Source organism: Oncorhynchus nerka, linkage group LG20, assembly GCF_034236695.1.
Source record: "Oncorhynchus nerka isolate Pitt River linkage group LG20, Oner_Uvic_2.0, whole genome shotgun sequence".
In the NCBI taxonomy this organism is placed as follows: Eukaryota; Metazoa; Chordata; class Actinopteri; order Salmoniformes; family Salmonidae; genus Oncorhynchus; species Oncorhynchus nerka.
In genome coordinates this window covers 92,725,478-92,744,596 of record NC_088415.1, presented here as the reverse complement: position 1 = coordinate 92,744,596, position 19,119 = coordinate 92,725,478, and the positions used below count along the sequence as shown (strand labels likewise).

General features: G+C 50.9%; 2 protein-coding genes and 1 pseudogene across 2 annotated transcripts in view; all 3 read right to left on the bottom strand.

Annotated features, from left to right (window-relative positions):
* Positions 1-4,827: 4,827 nt before the first annotated feature.
* Positions 4,828-19,119, bottom strand: part of LOC115124878 (protein APCDD1-like) — a 28,400-nt gene continuing 14,108 nt past the window's right edge. The window contains exons 3-7 of the mRNA XM_065005983.1: positions 11,948-12,158; positions 11,666-11,842; positions 8,742-8,885; positions 6,249-6,570; positions 4,828-5,601 (exon numbers count right to left, since the gene is read on the bottom strand). Of these exons, the coding sequence (XP_064862055.1) occupies positions 5,141-5,601; positions 6,249-6,570; positions 8,742-8,885; positions 11,666-11,842; positions 11,948-12,158 (1,315 nt within the window). The 3' untranslated portion in view covers positions 4,828-5,140. The remainder of the gene's footprint in view (positions 5,602-6,248; positions 6,571-8,741; positions 8,886-11,665; positions 11,843-11,947; positions 12,159-19,119) is intronic.
* Positions 9,021-9,832, bottom strand: LOC135562756 (uncharacterized; annotated as a pseudogene).
* Positions 10,144-11,300, bottom strand: LOC135562754 (uncharacterized; the record flags this gene model as incomplete). The annotated part of the gene is made up of 4 exons (XM_065005092.1): positions 10,144-10,444; positions 10,486-10,537; positions 10,734-11,077; positions 11,194-11,300. Coding segments are annotated over 4 exons (804 nt in total), but the record flags the coding sequence as incomplete, so codon positions are not given.

Below are 19,119 nucleotides of genomic sequence, written 5' to 3'. Positions count from 1 at the left end.
ACAGAAACACTGGCCACACCCCTCTTTGAACGTGGTGCTGTTTACGCTTCTGACGACAAAACTCTGAAACAAAACGAGGCCATTATTACCAGTGTACACTATCAAATCTCAATGAGGCCATTATTACCCAGTGTACACTATCAAATCTCAATGAGGCCATTATTACCCAGTGTACCCTATCAAATCTCAATGAGGCCATTATTACCAGTGTACCCTATCAAATCTCAATGAGGCCATTATTACCAGTGTACCCTATCAAATCTCAATGAGGCCATTATTACCCAGTGTACCCTATCAAATCTCAATGAGGCCATTATTACCCAGTGTACCCTATCAAATCTCAATGAGGCCATTATTACCCAGTGTACCCTATCAAATCTCAATGAGGCCATTATTACCCAGTGTACCCTATCAAATCTCAATGAGGCCATTATTACCAGTGTACCCTATCAAATCTCAATGAGGCCATTATTACCAGTGTACCCTATCAAATCTCAATGAGGCCATTATTACCCAGTGTACCCTATCAAATCTCAATGAGGCCATTATTACCCAGTGTACAATATCAAATCTCAATGAGGCCATTATTACCCAGTGTACCCTATCAAATCTCAATGAGGCCATTATTACCCAGTGTACCCTATCAAATCTCAATGAGGCCATTTATAAACTGTTTACAGTGCCAATTCTTTAATTGTTATACATATTATATATATTGTTATATTATATATATTGTTATATTGTTATACATACTGTACACCCTGTGATGAAGAGGTTGTTTAAGGACACATACAACCAGGTGGTTCACAGACTAGAACAGAGTACCGTACTTTACTTAAATAAATCAAAACAACACCACCATTTCTAAATGTGGCATAACTGCTGACCTGTAACCATGAAGGGTTAGGTGTTTCTCTATGGGGTTTAGAGCAACAAGTGGTGTTTAATTTGACATTTGGTCTTTTTTGGTGTCGGGTTGAGGAGTCGAAACAGTAGCATATTGGTTCTGTTATATTAGTCAAGGAAGTCTCTGTGATAATGTAGGTGATGTCATTATCCGTAGTCCTATTGCACGGATAATGTATTTCCCTTTACACTCGGAACCCTTTACCCTCGGAACCCTTTACACTCGCAACCCTTTAACCTCGGAACCCTTTAACCTCGGAACCCTTTACCCTCGGAACCCTTTACCCTCGGAACCCTTTACACTCGGAACCCTTTACACTCGGAACCCTTTACCCTCTGAACCCTTTACCCTCTGAACCCTTTACACTCGGAACCCTTTACCCTCTGAACCCTTTACACTCGCAACCCTTTAACCTCTGAACCCTTTACCCTCTGAACCCTTTACCCTCTGAACCCTTTACACTCGGAACCCTTTACCCTCTGAACCCTTTACACTCGCAACCCTTTACACTCGGAACCCTTTAACCTCTGAACCCTTTAACCTCGGAACCCTTTACCCTCGGAACCCTTTACCCTCGGAACCCTTTACACTCGGAACCCTTTACCCTCGGAACCCTTTACCCTCGGAACCCTTTACCCTCGGAACCCTTTAACCTCGGAACCCTTTAACCTCGGAACCCTTTACCCTCGGAACCCTTTACCCTCGGAACCCTTTACACTCGGAACCCTTTACACTCGGAACCCTTTACCCTCTGAACCCTTTACCCTCTGAACCCTTTACACTCGAACCCTTACCTGGGAGCTCACGTTCATCTTCATTATTTTCTAACAATGAAATATATTGTTATTATTGCTTTATACATACAGATGGATGGAGCCAAATACAGGACCATTCTGGAAGAAAACCTGATGGAGTCTGCAAAAGACCTGAGACTGGGACGGAGATTTGTCTTCCAACAAGACAATGATCCAAAACATAAAGCAAAATCTACAATGGAATGGTTCAAAAATAAACATATCCAGGTGTTAGAATGGCCAAGTCAAAGTCCAGACCTGAATCCAATCGAGAATCTGTGGAAAGAACTGAAAACTGCTGTTCACAAATGCTCTCCATCCAACCTCACTGAGCTCGAGCTGTTTTGCAAGGAGGAATGGGGAAAAAATGTCAGTCTCTCGATGTGCAAAACTGATAGAGACATACCCCAAGCGACTTACAGCTGTAATCGCAGCAAAAGGTGGCGCTACAAAGTATTAACTTAAGGGGCTGAATAATTTTGCACGCCCAATTTCAGTTTTTGATTTGTTAAAAAAGTTTGAAATATCCAATAAATGTCGTTCCACTTCATGATTGTGTCCCACTTGTTGTTGATTCTTCACAAAAAAAATACAGTTTTATATCTTTATGTTTGAAGCCTGAAATGTGGCAAAAGGTCGCAAAGTTCAAGGGGGCCGAATACTTTCGCAAGGCACTGTACATGTATCTTATTTCATCTACTAGTCGTACCAATAAAAAAATGTGATATTTGTAATATTGCTGTAGAAAACATCTTCTGTCCGACAGATACAAGGTGGGTCTGAAATGAACACAACCATGACTGAGTTCTAAATCTAATGTTATCTACTGTTATGATTGGATCCCTTGATAAAGATGAGCAAAAAAGACACTATAAAATATAATACAAAATACTGTGCTATATTATATGCTGCATTTATTTTATTTTTTACAATAATGTATATATATATATACTGCTCAGAAAAATACAGGGACTTAAACAACACAATGTAACTCCAAGTCAATCACAGTGTGGTTTTCCACTTTTTAATTTTGAGTGTGACTCCAAATCCAGACCCTCCATGGGTTGATACATTTGATTTCCATTGATCATTTTTGTGTGATTTTTGTTGTCAGCACATTCAACTATGTAAAGAAAAAAATATTTAATAAGAATATTTCATTCATTCAGATCTAGGATGTGTTATTTTAGTGTTCCCTTTATTTTTTTTGAGCAGTGTGCTTCTACAGTTAAGCAATAAGGCCCGAAAGGTGTGGTGTGTTTGTGTATATATATATATATATATATATTGACCATATACCACAAACCCCTGAGGTGCCTTATTGCTATTATAAACTGGTTACCAACGTAATTAGAACAGTAAACAAGTAGTTATGCGTCATACCTGTTGGTACAGTATATTGTCTGATATACCACAGCTTTCAGCCAATCAGCATTCAGGGCTCGAACTACCCAGTTTATCATTTTCCACTGAATTACAATTATGGAGTATCAGTGGTAGTGTGGCTACTACAGGTGGTGTACCAACAGCATCAGTGGTAGTGTGGCTACTACAGGTGGTTTAACAACAGAACATCAGTGGTAGTGTGGCTACTACAGGTGGTGTACCAACAGAGTATCAGTGGTAGTGTGGCTACTACAGGTGGTGTACCAACAGAGTATCAGTGGTAGTGTGGCTACTACAGGTGGTGTACCAACAGAGTATCAGTGGTAGTGTGGCTACTACAGGTGGTGTACCAACAGAGTATCAGTGGTAGTGTGGCTACTACAGGTGGTGTACCAACAGCATCAGTGGTAGTGTGGCTACTACAGGTGGTTTACCAACAGAGTATCAGTGGTAGTGTGGCTACTACAGGTGGTGTACCAACAGAGTATCAGTGGTAGTGTGGCTACTACAGGTGGTGTACCAACAGCATCAGTGGTAGTGTGGCTACTACAGGTGGTTTACCAACAGAGTATCAGTGGTAGTGTGGCTACTACAGGTGGTGTACCAACAGCATCAGTGGTAGTGTGGCTACTACAGGTGGTTTACCAACAGAGCATCAGTGGTAGTGTGGCTACTACAGGTGGTTTACCAACAGAGCATCAGTGGTAGTGTGGCTACTACAGGTGGTGTACCAACAGAGTATCAGTGGTAGTGTGGCTACTACAGGTGGTGTACCAACAGAGCATCAGTGGTAGTGTGGCTACTACAGGTGGTGTACCAACAGAGTATCAGTGGTAGTGTGGCTACTACAGGTGGTTTACCAACAGAGTATCAGTGGTAGTGTGGCTACTACAGGTGGTGTACCAACAGAGCATCAGTGGTAGTGTGGCTACTACAGGTGGTGTACCAACAGAGTATCAGTGGTAGTGTGGCTACTACAGGTGGTGTACCAACAGAGTATCAGTGGTAGTGTGGCTACTACAGGTGGTGTACCAACAGAGTATCAGTGGTAGTGTGGCTACTACAGGTGGTGTACCAACAGCATCAGTGGTAGTGTGGCTACTACAGGTGGTTTACCAACAGAGTATCAGTGGTAGTGTGGCTACTACAGGTGGTGTACCAACAGCATCAGTGGTAGTGTGGCTACTACAGGTGGTTTACCAACAGAGTATCAGTGGTAGTGTGGCTACTACAGGTGGTGTACCAACAGAGTATCAGTGGTAGTGTGGCTACTACAGGTGGTGTACCAACAGAGCATCAGTGGTAGTGTGGCTACTACAGGTGGTGTACCAACAGAGTATCAGTGGTAGTGTGGCTACTACAGGTGGTGTACCAACAGAGTATCAGTGGTAGTGTGGCTACTACAGGTGGTTTACCAACAGAGCATCAGTGGTAGTGTGGCTACTACAGGTGGTGTACCAACAGAGTATCAGTGGTAGTGTGGCTACTACAGGTGGTGTACCAACAGTACGTCCTCTGTAATAACGGAGCTCAAAGGAACCCAGATATTAATGGAACTAGTCTCCCCTCGCTCTCCTCTCCACTCGCCCTCCGCTCTCCTCTCCACTCGCCCTCCTCTCTCCTCTCCACTCGCCCTCCTCTCTCCTCTCCACTCGCCCTCCTCTCTCCTCTCCACTCGCCCTCCCTCTCTCCACTCACCCTCTCCTCTCTCCACTCCCTCCACTCGCCCTTCCCTCTCTCCACTCACCCTCTCCTCTCTCCACCCTCTCTCCACTCGCCCTCCTTTCTCCACTCGCCCTCCACCTCGTCAACCCCCAGCTTCCATAGCTTCCACAACGTTCAAGGAGCCAAAAAGAGCTCCTTGAAAAAGTTCAAGTGCGTTTAAGTCACAGAAGCAGTCTCCTTTCCCACAGGGTAGAAGCTACAGTAGTTCGTCATCTCAGGGGTAGAATAGAATCCTCTCTCATGTTCCACAGTACACATTCACACTATAACGTCTCTTGTCAGTTTCTCTATGTAAAAAAATAGAGACTTTAGTCAGTCAGTCTGTTCCTTAACTATGGCAACGGAACAACAGAAGTGAAACCAACGATGCGAGAACCGCAGCAAAGTTCCTGCTGTTCTGGTTCCACGGTGTTCCACCATTACTCAACCTAAGGTGTCGGTCCTCGTCGTCCTCTTCCATGCCCTCTGACCTCTGACTGCTAGCGGAACACTCGACCAGGGGCATCTGGTACGAGGTCGCTCGTTTATCCGGCCGGTTGGGGCTGGACCCGTCCGAGGGTCTCTGTCCGTTGTATAGGAGGTAGCGTCCATGGGCATCCTGTTCCATGCGGAACAGCTCGTACTCTGTGTGTGGGAGGCGGATCCCCAACGCCACGCAGCCATTGGTCAGGGTGACGTCCTGTTCAACTCCGACCTCCCAGGAGCCCTGGGCGCCACACTCGTTACCGTTGAACACGTTGAGGAGAGAAGTGGTGGCCAGGTCCATGGGCGACACACGCATGTGGTTCACTGGAGGGGGTAGGAGGGAGGGAGAGTTGGAGGGGGGTGGGAGGGAGGGAGAGAGAGTTGGAGGGGGTAGGAGGGAGAGTTGGAGGGAGGAACAGTGGGAGGGAGGGAGAGTGGGAGGGGAGGGAGAGTTGGAGGGGGGTGGGAGGGAGAGAGGAACAGTTGGAGGGGGTGAGTTGGAGGGGGTAGGAGAGAGGAAGAGTTGGAGGGGGTGAGTTGGAGGGGGTAGGAGGGAGGAACAGTGGGAGGGAGGGAGGGAGGGAGAGTTGGAGGGAGGGAGGGAGAGAGGGAGAGTTGGTGGGAGGGAGGGAGAGTTGGAGGGAGAGTTGGAGGGAGGGAGAGTTGGAGAGTTGGAGGGAGAGTTGGAGGGAGGGGGTAGGAGGGAGAGTTGGAGGGAGGGGGTAGGAGGGAGAGTTGGAGGGGGTAGGAGGGAGAGTTGGAGGGTGGGAGGGAGGGAGGGAGAGTTGGAGGGAGGAACAGTGGGAGGGAGATAGGAGGGAGAGAGGAAGAGTTGGAGGGGGGGTAGGAGGGAGAGAATGCAAGAGATGAGTTCAGTGATCCATTTTTTTCTGAAATACACAGATCAACATCTCAACCACACACTTCAAAATGAACCGCAACAGGGTTAACCTCAACCTTTGACCCTTTACCTTTGAAGACAAACTCCGTGCCTCCCATAACTCTAGTAGAGTGCGTCCCTCGGCTGTACCTCCCTCTAGCGTAGATACTGAAGGAGGGGTGTTTGCAGATGGGGTCAGAGTAGTGGTAGTAGTGGCCCTCCCAGGTCTGGTTGTTGTCATGGAAGATGAAGTGACGGGTCAGGAAGAGGACCTCAGGACGGACCTCACAGCGCTGGCTCACCCATTGGCCAGTCAGCTCCACTGTTATGTCCGCCCGCGGCGCCAGGATGGGAGGGTGGAACTCATCCGACCGGTAGATGATAAGACAGGCGACGCAGCCGGGGTCATGGTTCTGGAGGACGAGAGAAGATTCAGAGAGGTAAAGAGACAGAGCAGCTTCTCCCTCAGGGAGACTAAAAATATTTGAGATGGGTCCTCAGATCCTCCAAAAGTCCTACAGCTGCACCATTGAGAGCATCTTGACTGGCTGTATCACCGCTTGGTACGGCAACTGCAAGGCACCCGACCGCAAGGCGCTACAGAGGGTGGTGAGTACGGCCCACTACATCACTGAGGCCGATCTCCCTGCCATCCAGGACCTCTATACCAGGCGGTGTGTCAAAGGAACGCACCAAAACATTGTCAAAGACTCCAGCAAGCTACCGCACGGCAAGCTACCGCACGACAAGCTACCGCACGGCAAGCGGCAAGTCTGGAACCAACGGAACCCTGAACAGCTTCTTCCCCCAAGCCATAAGACTGCTGAATAGTTTACCAAGTAGCTACCCAGACTATCTGCTATACAAATCTAATGGCTACCTGCATTGACCCTTTACACTCTACCCACTCACGCACACTGGACTCTACCCACTCACGCACACTGGACTCTACCCACTCTGGACTCTACGCACACTGGACTCTACCCACTCTGGACTCTACCCACTCTGGACTCTACCCACTCTGGACTCTACCCACTCTGGACTCTACCCACTCTGGACTCTACCCACTCTGGACTCTACCCACTCTGGACTCTACCCACTCTGGACTCTACCCACTCACGCACTCTACCCACTCACGCACTCTACCCACCCACGCACACTGGACTCTACCCACCCACACTGGACTCTACCCACTGGACTCTACCCACCCACGCACACTGGGCTCTACCCACCCACGCACACTGGGCTCTACCCACCCACGCACACTGGGCTCTACCCACCCACGCACACTGGGCTCTACCCACCCACGCACACTGGGCTCTACCCACCCACGCACACTGGGCTCTACCCACCCACGCACACTGGGCTCTACCCACCCACGCACACTGGGCTCTACCCACTCACGCACACTGGGCTCTACCCACTCACGCACACTGGGCTCTACCCACTCACGCACACTGGGCTCTACCCACTCACGCACACTGGGCTCTACCCACTCACGCACACTGGGCTCTACCCACTCACGCACACTGGGCTCTACCCACTCACGCACACTGGGCTCTACCCACTCACGCACACTGGGCTCTACCCACTCACGCACACTGGGCTCTACCCACTCACGCACACTGGGCTCTACCCACTCACGCACACTGGGCTCTACCCACTCACGCACACTGGGCTCTACCCACTCACGCACACTGGGCTCTACCCACTCACGCACACTGGGCTCTACCCACTCACGCACACTGGGCTCTACCCACTCACGCACACTGGGCTCTACCCACTCACGCACACTGGGCTCTACCCAACACACACTGGGCTCTACCCAACACACACTGGACTCTACCCAACACACACTGGACTCTACCTTCAGGCGGTTTGGAAATTTCTCCCAAGGATGAACCAGACTTGTGGAGGTCTACCATTTTTTTCTGAGTTCTTGGCTGATTTCTTTTGATTTTCCCATGATGTCAAGCAAAGAGGCACTGAGTTTGAAGGTAGGCCTTGAAATACATCCACAGGTACACCTCCAATTGACTCAAATGATGTCAATTAGCCTATCAGAAGCTTCTAAAGCCATTATATAATTTTCTGGAATTTTCCAAGCTGTTAAAAGGCAAAGTCAACTTAGTGTATGTAAACTTCTGACCCACTGGAATTGTGATACAGTGAATTATAAGTTAAATAATCTGTCTGTAAACAATTGTTGGAAAAATGACTTGTGTCATGCACAAAGTAGATGTCCTAACCGACTATCCAACACTATAGTTTGTTTACAAGAAATTTGTGGAGTGGTTGAAAAACGAGTTTTAATGACTCCAACCTAAGTGTATGTAAACTCCCGACTTCAACTGTATACAAAGGAACAAACAGGCCCTAGAACTGAACTGGCCACCCAATACAATTGTCAACTGAAGCCAAAGTCTGTTAAGTGGTGGACAACAGACAGAGCAATACTCACCTTGGAGATCTGGAAGAATTCCTGGTAGCTAGAAGGTCTGTAGCACATCCTCTGGGCACGCTCAGTGTGGAAGTACCACACTACAGTGTCCACACACACAACGATATACAGTAAAGTACTAACCTTAGCATGTTGTAACGCAGCCTGATAGCTAGACGGCCTATAATAAATCCTCTGGGATTTCTCAGTGTGGATGTCTCCTAGAAACAGCTCCTCAACCAGGTGATCCACGTTATGATGGAGGTACTGTTTCTCCACACGCTGCAGCTGCAGGGGGAGAAGAAGAAGGAGGCGGAGGGGTTGGGGGGTAAGAAGGAGGTGGGGGGGTTGGGGGGGAGAAGGAGGCGGAGGGGGAGAAGGAGGTGGGGGGAGAAGGAGAAGGAGGCGGAGGGGTTGGGGGGAGAAGGAGGCGGATGGGTTGGGGGGGAAGGGAGGCGGAGGGGTTGGGGGAGAAGGAGGCGGAGGGGTTGGGGGGAGAAGGAGGCGGAGGGGTTGGGGGTGGGAGAAGGAGGCGGAGGGGTTGGGGGAGAAGGAGGCGGAGGGGTTGGGGGGAAGGAGGCGGAGGGGTTGGGGGGGAGAAGGAGGCGGAGAAGGAGGCGGAGGGGTTGGGGGAGAAGGAGGCGGAGGTGGAGGGGTTGGGGGAGAAGGAAGCGGAGGTGGAGGGGTTGGGGGGAGAAGGAAGGCGGAGGTGGAGGGGTTGGGGGGGGAGAAGGAAGCGGAGGTGGAGGGGTTGGGGGAGAGAAGGAGGCGGAGGTGGAGGGGTTGGGGGAGAGAAGGAAGCGGAGGTGGAGGGGAGAAGGAAGCGGAGGGGTTGGGGGAGAAGGAGGCGGAGGGGAGGGGTTGGGGGAGAAGGAGGCGGAGGGGTTGGGGGGGAAGGAGGCAGAGGGGTTGGGAAGGAGGCGGAGGGGTTGGGGGAAGGAGGCGGAGGGGTTGGGGGGAGAAGGAGGCGGAGGGGTTGGGAAGGAGGCGGAGGGGTTGGGAAGGAGGCGGAGGGGTTGGGGGGGGAGAAGGAGGCGGAGGGGTTGGGGGGGAGAAGGAGGCGGAGGGGTTGGGGGGAGAGGGAGGCGGAGGGGTTGGGGGGGGGGAGAAGGAGGCGGAGGGGTTGGGGGGGGAGAAGGAGGCGGAGGGGTTGGGGGGGAGAAGGAGGCGGAGGGGTTGGGGGGAGAAGGAGGCGGAGGGGGTTGGGGGGGAGAAGGAAGCGGAGGTGGAGGGGTTGGGGGAGAGAAGGAAGCGGAGGTGGAGGGGAGAAGGAAGCGGAGGGGTTGGGGGAGAAGGAGGCGGAGGGGTTGGGGGGAGAAGGAGGCGGAGGGGTTGGGGGGGAGAGGACGCGGAGGGGTTGGGGGGAAGGAGGCGGAGGGGTTGGGGGGGGGAAGGAGGCGGAGGGGTTGGGAAGGAGGCGGAGGGGTTGGGAAGGAGGCGGAGGGGTTGGGGGGGAGAAGGAGGTGGAGGGGTTGGGGGGAGAAGGAGGCGGAGGGGTTGGGGGGGGAGAAGGAGGGGGGGAGAAGGAGGCGGAGGGGTTGGGGGGGGGAGAAGGAGGCGGAGGGGTTGGGGGGGGAGAAGGAGGCGGAGGGGTTGGGGGGGAGAAGGAGGCGGAGGGGTTGGGGGAGAGAAGGAGGCGGAGGGGTTGGGGGGGAGAAGGAGGCGGAGGGGTTGGGGGGAGAAGGAGGCGGAGGGGTTGGGGGGAGAGAAGGAGGCGGAGGGGTTGGGGGGGAGAAGGAGGCGGAGGGGTTGGGGGGGGAGAAGGAGGCGGAGGGGGGTTGGGGGGAGAAGGAGGCGGAGGCGGAGGGGTTGGGGGAGAAGGAGGCGGAGGCGGAGGGGTTGGGGGGAGAAGGAAGCGGAGGCGGAGGGGTTGGGGGGAGAAGGAAGCGGAGGCGGAGGGGTTGGGGGAGAAGGAAGCGGAGGCGGAGGGGTTGGGGGAGAGAGGAGGAAGCGGAGGCGGAGGGGTTGGGGGAGAGAGAAGGAGGGGGAGGCGGAGGGGTTGGGGGGAGAAGGAAGCGGAGGCGGAGGGGTTGGGGGAGAAGGGCGGAGGCGGAGGGGTTGGGGGGAGAAGGAAGCGGAGGCGGAGGGGTTGGGGGGGAGAAGGAAGGGAGGCGGAGGGGTTGGGGGGAGAAGGAAGCGGAGGCGGAGGGGTTGGGGGAGAAGGAAGCGGAGGCGGAGGGGTTGGGGGGAGAAGGAAGGGAGGCGGAGGGGGGTGGGGGGGGCAGAAGGAAGCGGAGGCGGAGGGGTTGGGGGGAGAGGGAAGCGGAGGCGGAGGGGTTGGGGGGAGAAGGAAGGGAGGCGGAGGGGTTGGGGGGGGAGAAGGAAGCGGAGGCGGGGGGGGAGGGGGTTGGGGGGCAGAAGGGATCGGAGGCGGAGGGGTTGGGGGAGAAGGAATCGGAGGCGGAGGGGTTGGGGGGGGGAGAAGGAAGCGGAGGCGGAGGGGTTGGGGGGCAGGGGGAGGGGTTGGGGGAGGGGAGGGGAAGGGGGAGGTGGAGAGGCGGAGGGGTTGGGGAGGGAGAAGGAAGCGGAGGCGGAGGGGTTGGGGAGGGGAGAAGGAAGCGGAGGGTGGAGGGGTTGGGGAGGGGAGAAGGAAGTTGGAGGCGGAGGGGTTGGGGGGGAAGGAAGCAGAGGTGGAGGGGTTGGGGAGGGGAGAAGGAAGGGAGGGGTTGGGGGAGGGGGAAGGGCGGAGGTGGAGGGGTTGGGGGGGGGGCAGAGGTGGAGGGGTTGGGGGGGGGGCAGAGGTGGAGGGGTTGGGGGGGCAGAGGTGGAGGGGTTGGGGGGGCAGAGGTGGAGGGGTTGGGGGGGGGGATACTTTAGTGTCCAATTTAGAAGAATGTCCAACAGAAATGTATTATCTTCTACTTTCTCCCTTGGAAAGACAAACAGACAGGTTGGTGTGGTCTGAGCAGAGGTGCAATGCCCCCTGGGAAGTTTCTAAGGGTCAAGTGCCTTGCTCAAGAACACAACAACTGGATATGGCATCTAGCTGCCAACCCGCTCCCAACCAGATTTAGTCTGGAGTGGGATTTGAACCGGCCACCTTCCAGTTCGGAGCCCTCCTCACTAACCTGCAACTCGTGCATGGAGAAGTTGAGCTCCCTGGAGCAGTCACAGCCACCCTCTTCACTCCACAGCTCATAGTTTACATTGGGTTCCCATGGTGCTTTGCTCCTCATGGCGCCCCGACAGCTCCGGTTCAACCGCTGGCTCAGGTCCTTGGCCACCTCTGCACTGTGACACACCACCTGAGTAGTGGGATAGATACACATGTACTGTATAAACACACACACACACACACGCACACACACACGCACACACACACGGTCATGCTGGAAGACACACCCCCCTACCTGTGTGCGGTGGATCTGGTAGTCAGCCTCTGTTCCTCCTCTGATGATCCAGGAGGCCTGTCTGAGCCTCAGCCGTCCCCGGACCACCAGGGTGTAGGTGGGGCTGGTGCAGTGGTTGTCCCTGTAGTAGAACTGGTTGGCCTGGAACGTGTTGTTGGGGAAGAACCGATACGACCGCGTCAGGAACTCTGGGCCAGGACGTACCTCACAGCTGGCCGACGGAGAGAGAGGTGGATGGGGAGAGGAGTTAGAGAGAGGGGGATGGGGACAGGACTTAGAGAGAGGGGGATGGGGACAGGACTTAGAGAGAGAGGGGATGGGGACAGGACTTAGAGAGAGAGGGGGATGGGGACAGGACTTAGAGAGAGAGGGGATGGGGACAGGACTTAGAGAGAGAGGGGATGGGGACAGGACTTAGAGAGAGAGGGGGATGGGGACAGGACTTAGAGAGAGAGGGGATGGGGACAGGACTTAGAGAGAGAGGGGGATGGGGACAGGACTTAGAGAGAGAGGGGGATGGGGACAGGACTTAGAGAGAGAGGCGGATGGGGACAGGACTTAGAGAGAGAGGCGGATGGGGACAGGACTTAGAGAGAGAGGCGGATGGGGACAGGACTGAGAGAGAGGCGGATGGGGACAGGACTTAGAGAGAGGCGGATGGGGACAGGACTTAGAGAGAGGCGGATGGGGACAGGACTTAGAGAGAGGCGGATGGGCACAGGACTTAGAGAGAGGCGGATGGGCACAGGACTTAAGAGTTGTGTGTTTTCCAAAGTAAACATCATACGGATTCTTTTCCACAGAAAATGTATCTATTGGAGACGGGAATTCACTCAAAATTCACTCAAAATTCCCATCAAAAGCACACTGCACTACAGATTTCGGTTCAACTGTAAATTACCTTAAAAGTCAAAAGAAATGTGCTTGTCTACAACGCATTTTTGATTGCGTTAAGGTTGGGGGTCAGGATTCGAGTTAGGATTAGGGTTAGAGTTAGGGTTAGGATTAGTGTTAGGACGTATTTTCTCTCCATATCCCCGGATTTCTACCGCAAGCTCTGGACATTTACACCTGGACCTTGCAGCTAGCTGCTATCCGAGTGACTATTGTCTTACGTCGGTCCCGGAGCAAACATCAACTATCCCGGAGCTAGCCAGCTGAAGAGTTCCATCAGCCACTCCTGGGCTACAATCACCAATCCGGACCCGTTTTACTGCCCCACCGGGCCTTCACGACTGGACTGCCGACGGCCCAGCTAGCTGTCTGAATCGCCGTGACCCCAACCAACCTCACTGGACCCTTATCAAATCAAATTTTATTTGTCACATACACATGGTTAGCAGATGTTAATGCGAGTGTAGCGAAATGCTTGTGCTTCTAGTTCCGACAATGCAGTAATAACCAACAAGTAATCTAGCTAACAATTCCAAAACTACTACCTTATAGACACAAGTGTAAGGGGATAAAGAATATGTACATAAAGATATATGAATGAGTGATGGTACAGAGCGGCATAGGCAAGATACAGTAGATGGTATCGAGTACAGTATATACATATGAGATGAGTATGTAAACAAAGTGGCATAGTTAAAGTGGCTAGTGATACATGTATTACATAAAGATGCAGTAGATGATATAGAGTACAGTATATACGTATACATATGAGATAAATAATGTAGGGTGTGTAAACATTATATTAGGTAGCATTGTTTAAAGTGGCTAGTGATATATTTTACATTTCCCATCAATTCCCATTATTAAAGTGGCTGAAGTTGTGTTGGCAGCAGTGTTGTTAGTGGTGGCTGTTTAACAGTCTGATGGCCTTGAGATAGAAGCTGTTTTTCAGTCTCTCGGTCCCAGCTTTGATGCACCTGTACTGACCTCGCCTTCTGGATGATAGCGGGGTGAACAGGCAGTGGCTCGGGTGGTTGTTGTCCTTGATGATCTTTATGGCCTTCCTGTGACATCGGGTGGTGTAGGTGTCCTGGAGGGCAGGTAGTTTGCCCCCGGTGATGCGTTGTGCAGACCGCACTACCCTCTGGAGAGCCTTACGGTTGTGGGCGGAGCAGTTGCCGTACCAGGCGGTGATACAGCCCGACAGGATGCTCTCGATTGTGCATCTGTAGAAGTTTGTGAGTGCTTTTGGTGACAAGCCGAATTTCTTCAGCCTCCTGAGGTTGAAGAGGCACTGCTGCGCCTTCTTCACGATGCTGTCTGTGTGGGTGGACCAATTCAGTTTGTCTGTGATGTGTACGCCGAGGAACTTAAAACTTACTACCCTCTCCACAACTGTTCCATCGATGTGGATAGTGGGGTGTTCCCTCTGCTGTTTCCTGAAGTCCACAATCATCTCCTTAGTTTTGTTGACGTTGAGTGTGAGGTTATTTCCCTGACACCACACTCCGAGGGCCCTCACCTCCTCCCTGTAGGCCGTCTCGTCGTTGTTGGTAATCAAGCCTACCAATGTTGTGTCGTCCGCAAACTTGATTTCAAACATGGAGGCGTGCGTGGCCATGATCACTTAGCTAAGCATGCCTCTCCTTAATGTCAATATGCCTTGTCCATTGCTGTTCTGGTTAGTGTTTATCGGTTTGTTTCACTGTAGAGCCTCCAGCCCTGCTCATTATACCTTATCCAACCTTTCAGTTTCACCACCCACACATGTGATGACATCACCTGGTTTCAATTATGTTTCATCATCACTTAATGCCTAGGTTTACCTCCACTGTATTCACATCCTACCATACCTTTGTCTGTACATTATACCTTGAAGCTATTTTATCGCCCCCAGAAAACCTCCTTTTACTCTCTGTTCCGGACGTCCTAGATGACCAATTCTCATAGCCTTTAGCCGTACCCTTATCCTACTCCTCCTCTGTTCCTCTGGTGATGTAGAGGTGAATCCAGGCCCTGCAGTGCCTAGCTCCACTCCTATTCCCGAGGCGCTCTCTTTTGACGACTTCTGTAACCGTAATAGCCTTGGTTTCATGCATGTTAACATTAGAAGCCTCCTTCCTAAGTTTGTTTTATTCACTGCCTTAGCACACTCTGCCAACCCGGATGTTCTAGCCATGTCTGTATCATGGCTTAGGAAGACCACCAAAAACTCTGAAATCTCCATCCCTAACTACAACATTTTCAGACACGATAGAATGGCCAATGGCAATCTACTGCAGAGATAGCCTGCAGAGTTCTGTCCTACTATCCAGGTCTGTACCCAAACCATTTGAACTTGTACTATTAAAAATCCACCTCTCTAAAAACAAGCCGTTGCCGCCTGCTATAGACCACCCTCTGCCCCCAGCTGTGCTCTGGACACCATATGTGAACTGATTGCCCCCCCATCTATCTTCAGAGCTAGTGCTGCTAGGCGACCTAAACTGGAACATGCTTAGCACCCCAGCCATCCTACAATCTAAGCTTGATGCCCTCAATCTCACACAAATTATCAATGAACCTAGCAGGTACCACCCCAAAGCCGTAAACACGGACACCCTCATAGATATCATCCTAACCAACTTGCCCTCTAAATACACCTCTGCTGTTTTCAACCAAGATCTCAGCGATCACTGCCACATTGTCTGCATCCGTAATGGGTCTGCGGTCAAGCGACCTCCACTGTCAAATGCTCCCTGAAACACTTCAGCGAGCAGGGCTTTCTAATCGACCTGGCCCGGGTATCCTGGAAGGATATTGACCTCATCCCGTCAGTAGAGGATGCCTGGTTTTTTTTTAAATACCTTCCTTACCATCTTAAATAAGCATGCCCCATTCAAGAAATGTAGAACCAGGAACAGATATAGCCCTTGGTTCTCTCCAGACCTGACTGCCCTTAACCAACACAAAAACATCCTATGGCGTTCTGCATTAGCATCGAACAGCCCCCGTGAAATGCAACTTTTCAGGGATGTTAGAAACCAATATACACAGGCAGTTAGAAAAGCCAAGGCTAACTTTTTCAAGTAGAAATTTGCTTCCTGCAACACAAACTCAAAAAAGTCCATGGAGAATAAGAGCACCTCCTCCCAGCTGCCCACTGCACTGAGGATAGGAAACTCTGTCACCACCGATAAATCCACTATAATTGAGAATTTCAATAAGCATTTTTCTACGGCTGGCCATGCTTTCCACCTGGCTACCCCTACCTCGGTCAACAGCCCTGCACCCCCCACAGCAACTCGCCCATGCCTTCCCCATTTCTCCTTCTCCCAAATCCAGTCAGCTGATGTTCTGAAAGAGCTGCACAATCTGGACCTCTACAAATCAGCCGGGCTAGACAATCTTTCTTTCTTTCTAAAATGATCTGACAAAATTGTTGCAACCCCTATTACTAGCCTGTTCAACCTCTCTTTCGTATCGTCTGATCGTCTGAGATTCCCAAAGATTGGAAAGCAGCTGCGGTCATCCCCCTCTTCAAAGGGGACACTCTTGACCCAAACTGCTACAGACCTATCCTGCCTTTCTAAGGTCTTCGAAAGCCAAGTCAACAAACAGATTTACCGACCATTTCGAATCCCACCGCACCTTCTCCGCTATGCAATCTGGTTTCAGAGCTGGTCATGGGTGCACCTCAGCCACGCTCCTAAACGATATCTTAACCGCCATCGATAAGAAACAATACTGTGCAGCCGTATTCATTGACCTGGCCAAGGCTTTCGACTCTGTCAATCACCACATCCTCATCGGCAGACTCGATAGCCTTGGTTTCTCAAATGATTGCCCCGCCTGGTTCACCAACTACTTCTCTGATAGAGTTCAGTGTGTCAAATCAGAGGGCCTGTTGTTCCGGGCCTCTGGCAGTCTCAATGGGGGTGCCACAGGGTTCAATTCTTGGGCCGACTCTCTTCTCTATATACATCAATGATGTCGCTCTTGCTGCTGGTGAATCTCTGATCCACCTCTACGCAGACGACACCATTCTGTATACTTCTGGCCCATCTTTGGACACTGTGTTAACTAACCTCCAGACGAGCTTCAATGCCATACAACTCTCCTTCCGTGGCCTTCAACTGCTCTTAAATACAAGTAAAACCAAATGCATGCTCTTCAACCAATGCTGCCTGCATCTACCCGCCCGTCCAGCATTACTACTCTGGACGGTTCTGACTTAGAATATGTGGACAACTACAAATACCTAAGTATCTGGTTAGAATGTAAACTCTCCTTCCAGACTCACATCACACATCTCCCATCCAAAGTTAAATCTAGAATTGGCTTCCTATTTTGCAACAAAGCATCCTTCACTCATGCTGCCAAACATACCTTCGTAAAACCGACCATCCTACCGATCGTCGACTTCGGCGATTGTCATTTACAAAATAGTCTCCAATACCCTACTCAATAAATTGGATGCAGTCTATCACAGTGCCATCCGGTTTGTCACCATTTATTACCCGCCACTGCGACCTGTACGCTCTCGTTGGCTGGCCCTCGCTTCATACTCGTCGCCAAACCCACTGACTCCAGGTCATCTACAAGACCCTGCTAGGTAAAGTCCCCCCTTATCTCAGCTCGCTGGTCACCATAGCAGCACCCACCTGTAGCACACGCTCCAGCAGGTATATCTCTCTGGTCACCCCCAAAGCCAATTCTTCCTTTGGCCACCTCTCCTTCCAGTTCTCTGCTGCCAATGACTGGAACGAACTACAAAAATCTCTGAAACTGGAAACACTTATCTCCCTCACTAGCTGTAAGCACCAGCTGTCAGAGCAGCTCACAGATTACTGCACCTGTACATAGCCCACCTACATTGCCTTGCGAAAGTATTCGGCCCCCTTGAACTTTGCAACCTTTTGCCACATTTCAGGCTTCAAACATAAAGATATAAAACTGTTTTTTGTGAAGAATCAACAACAAGTGGGACACAATCATGAAGTGGAACAACATTTATTGGATATTTCAAACTTTTTTAACAAATCAAAAACTGAAAAATTGGGCGTGCAAAATTATTCAGCCCCTTTACTTTCAGTGCAGCAAACTCTCTCCAGAAGTTCAGTGAGGATCTCTGAATGATCCAATGTTGACCTAAATGACTAATGATGATAAATACAATCCACCTGTGTGTAATCAAGTCTCCGTATAAATGCACCTGCACTGTGATAGTCTCAGAGGTCCGTTAAAAGCGCAGAGAGCATCATGAAGAACAAGGAACACACCAGGCAGGTCCGAGATACTGTTGTGAAGAAGTTTAAAGCCGGATTTGGATACAAAAAGATTTCCCAAGCTTTAAACATCCCAAGGAGCACTGTGCAAGCGATAATATTGAAATGGAAGGAGTATCAGACCACTGCAAATCTACCAAGACCTGGCCGTCCCTCTAAACTTTCAGCTCATACAAGGAGAAGACTGATCAGAGATGCAGCCAAGAGGCCCATGATCACTCTGGATGAACTGCAGAGATCTACAGCTGAGGTGGGAGACTCTGTCCATAGGACAACAATCAGTCGTATATTGCACAAATCTGGCCTTTATGGAAGAGTGGCAAGAAGAAAGCCATTTCTTAAAGATATCCATAAAAAGTGTTGTTTAAAGTTTGCCACAAGCCACCTGGGAGACACACCAAACATGTGGAAGAAGGTGCTCTGGTCAGATGAAACCAAAATGGAACTTTTTGGCAACAATGCAAAACGTTATGTTTGGCGTAAAAGCAACACAGCGCATCACCCTGAACCCACCATCCCCACTGTCAAACATGGTGGTGGCAGCATCATGGTTTTGGCCTGCTTTTCTTCAGCAGGGACAGGGAAGATGGTTAAAATTGATGGATGGAGCCAAATACAGGACCATTCTGGAAGAAAACCTGATGGAGTCTGCAAAAGACCTGAGACTGGGACGGAGATTTGTCTTCCAACAAGACAATGATCCAAAACATAAAGCAAAATCTACAATAGAATGGTTCAAAAATAAACATATCCAGGTGTTAGAATGGCCAAGTCAAAGTCCAGACCTGAATCCAATCGAGAATCTGTGGAAAGAACTGAAAACTGCTGTTCACAAATGCTCTCCATCCAACCTCACTGAGCTCAAGCTGTTTTGCAAGGAGGAATGGGAAAAAATGTCAGTCTCTCGATGTGCAAAACTGATAGAGACATACCCCAAGCGACTTACAGCTGTAAACGCAGCAAAAGGTGGCGCTACAAAGTATTAACTTAAGGGGGCTGAATAATTTTGCA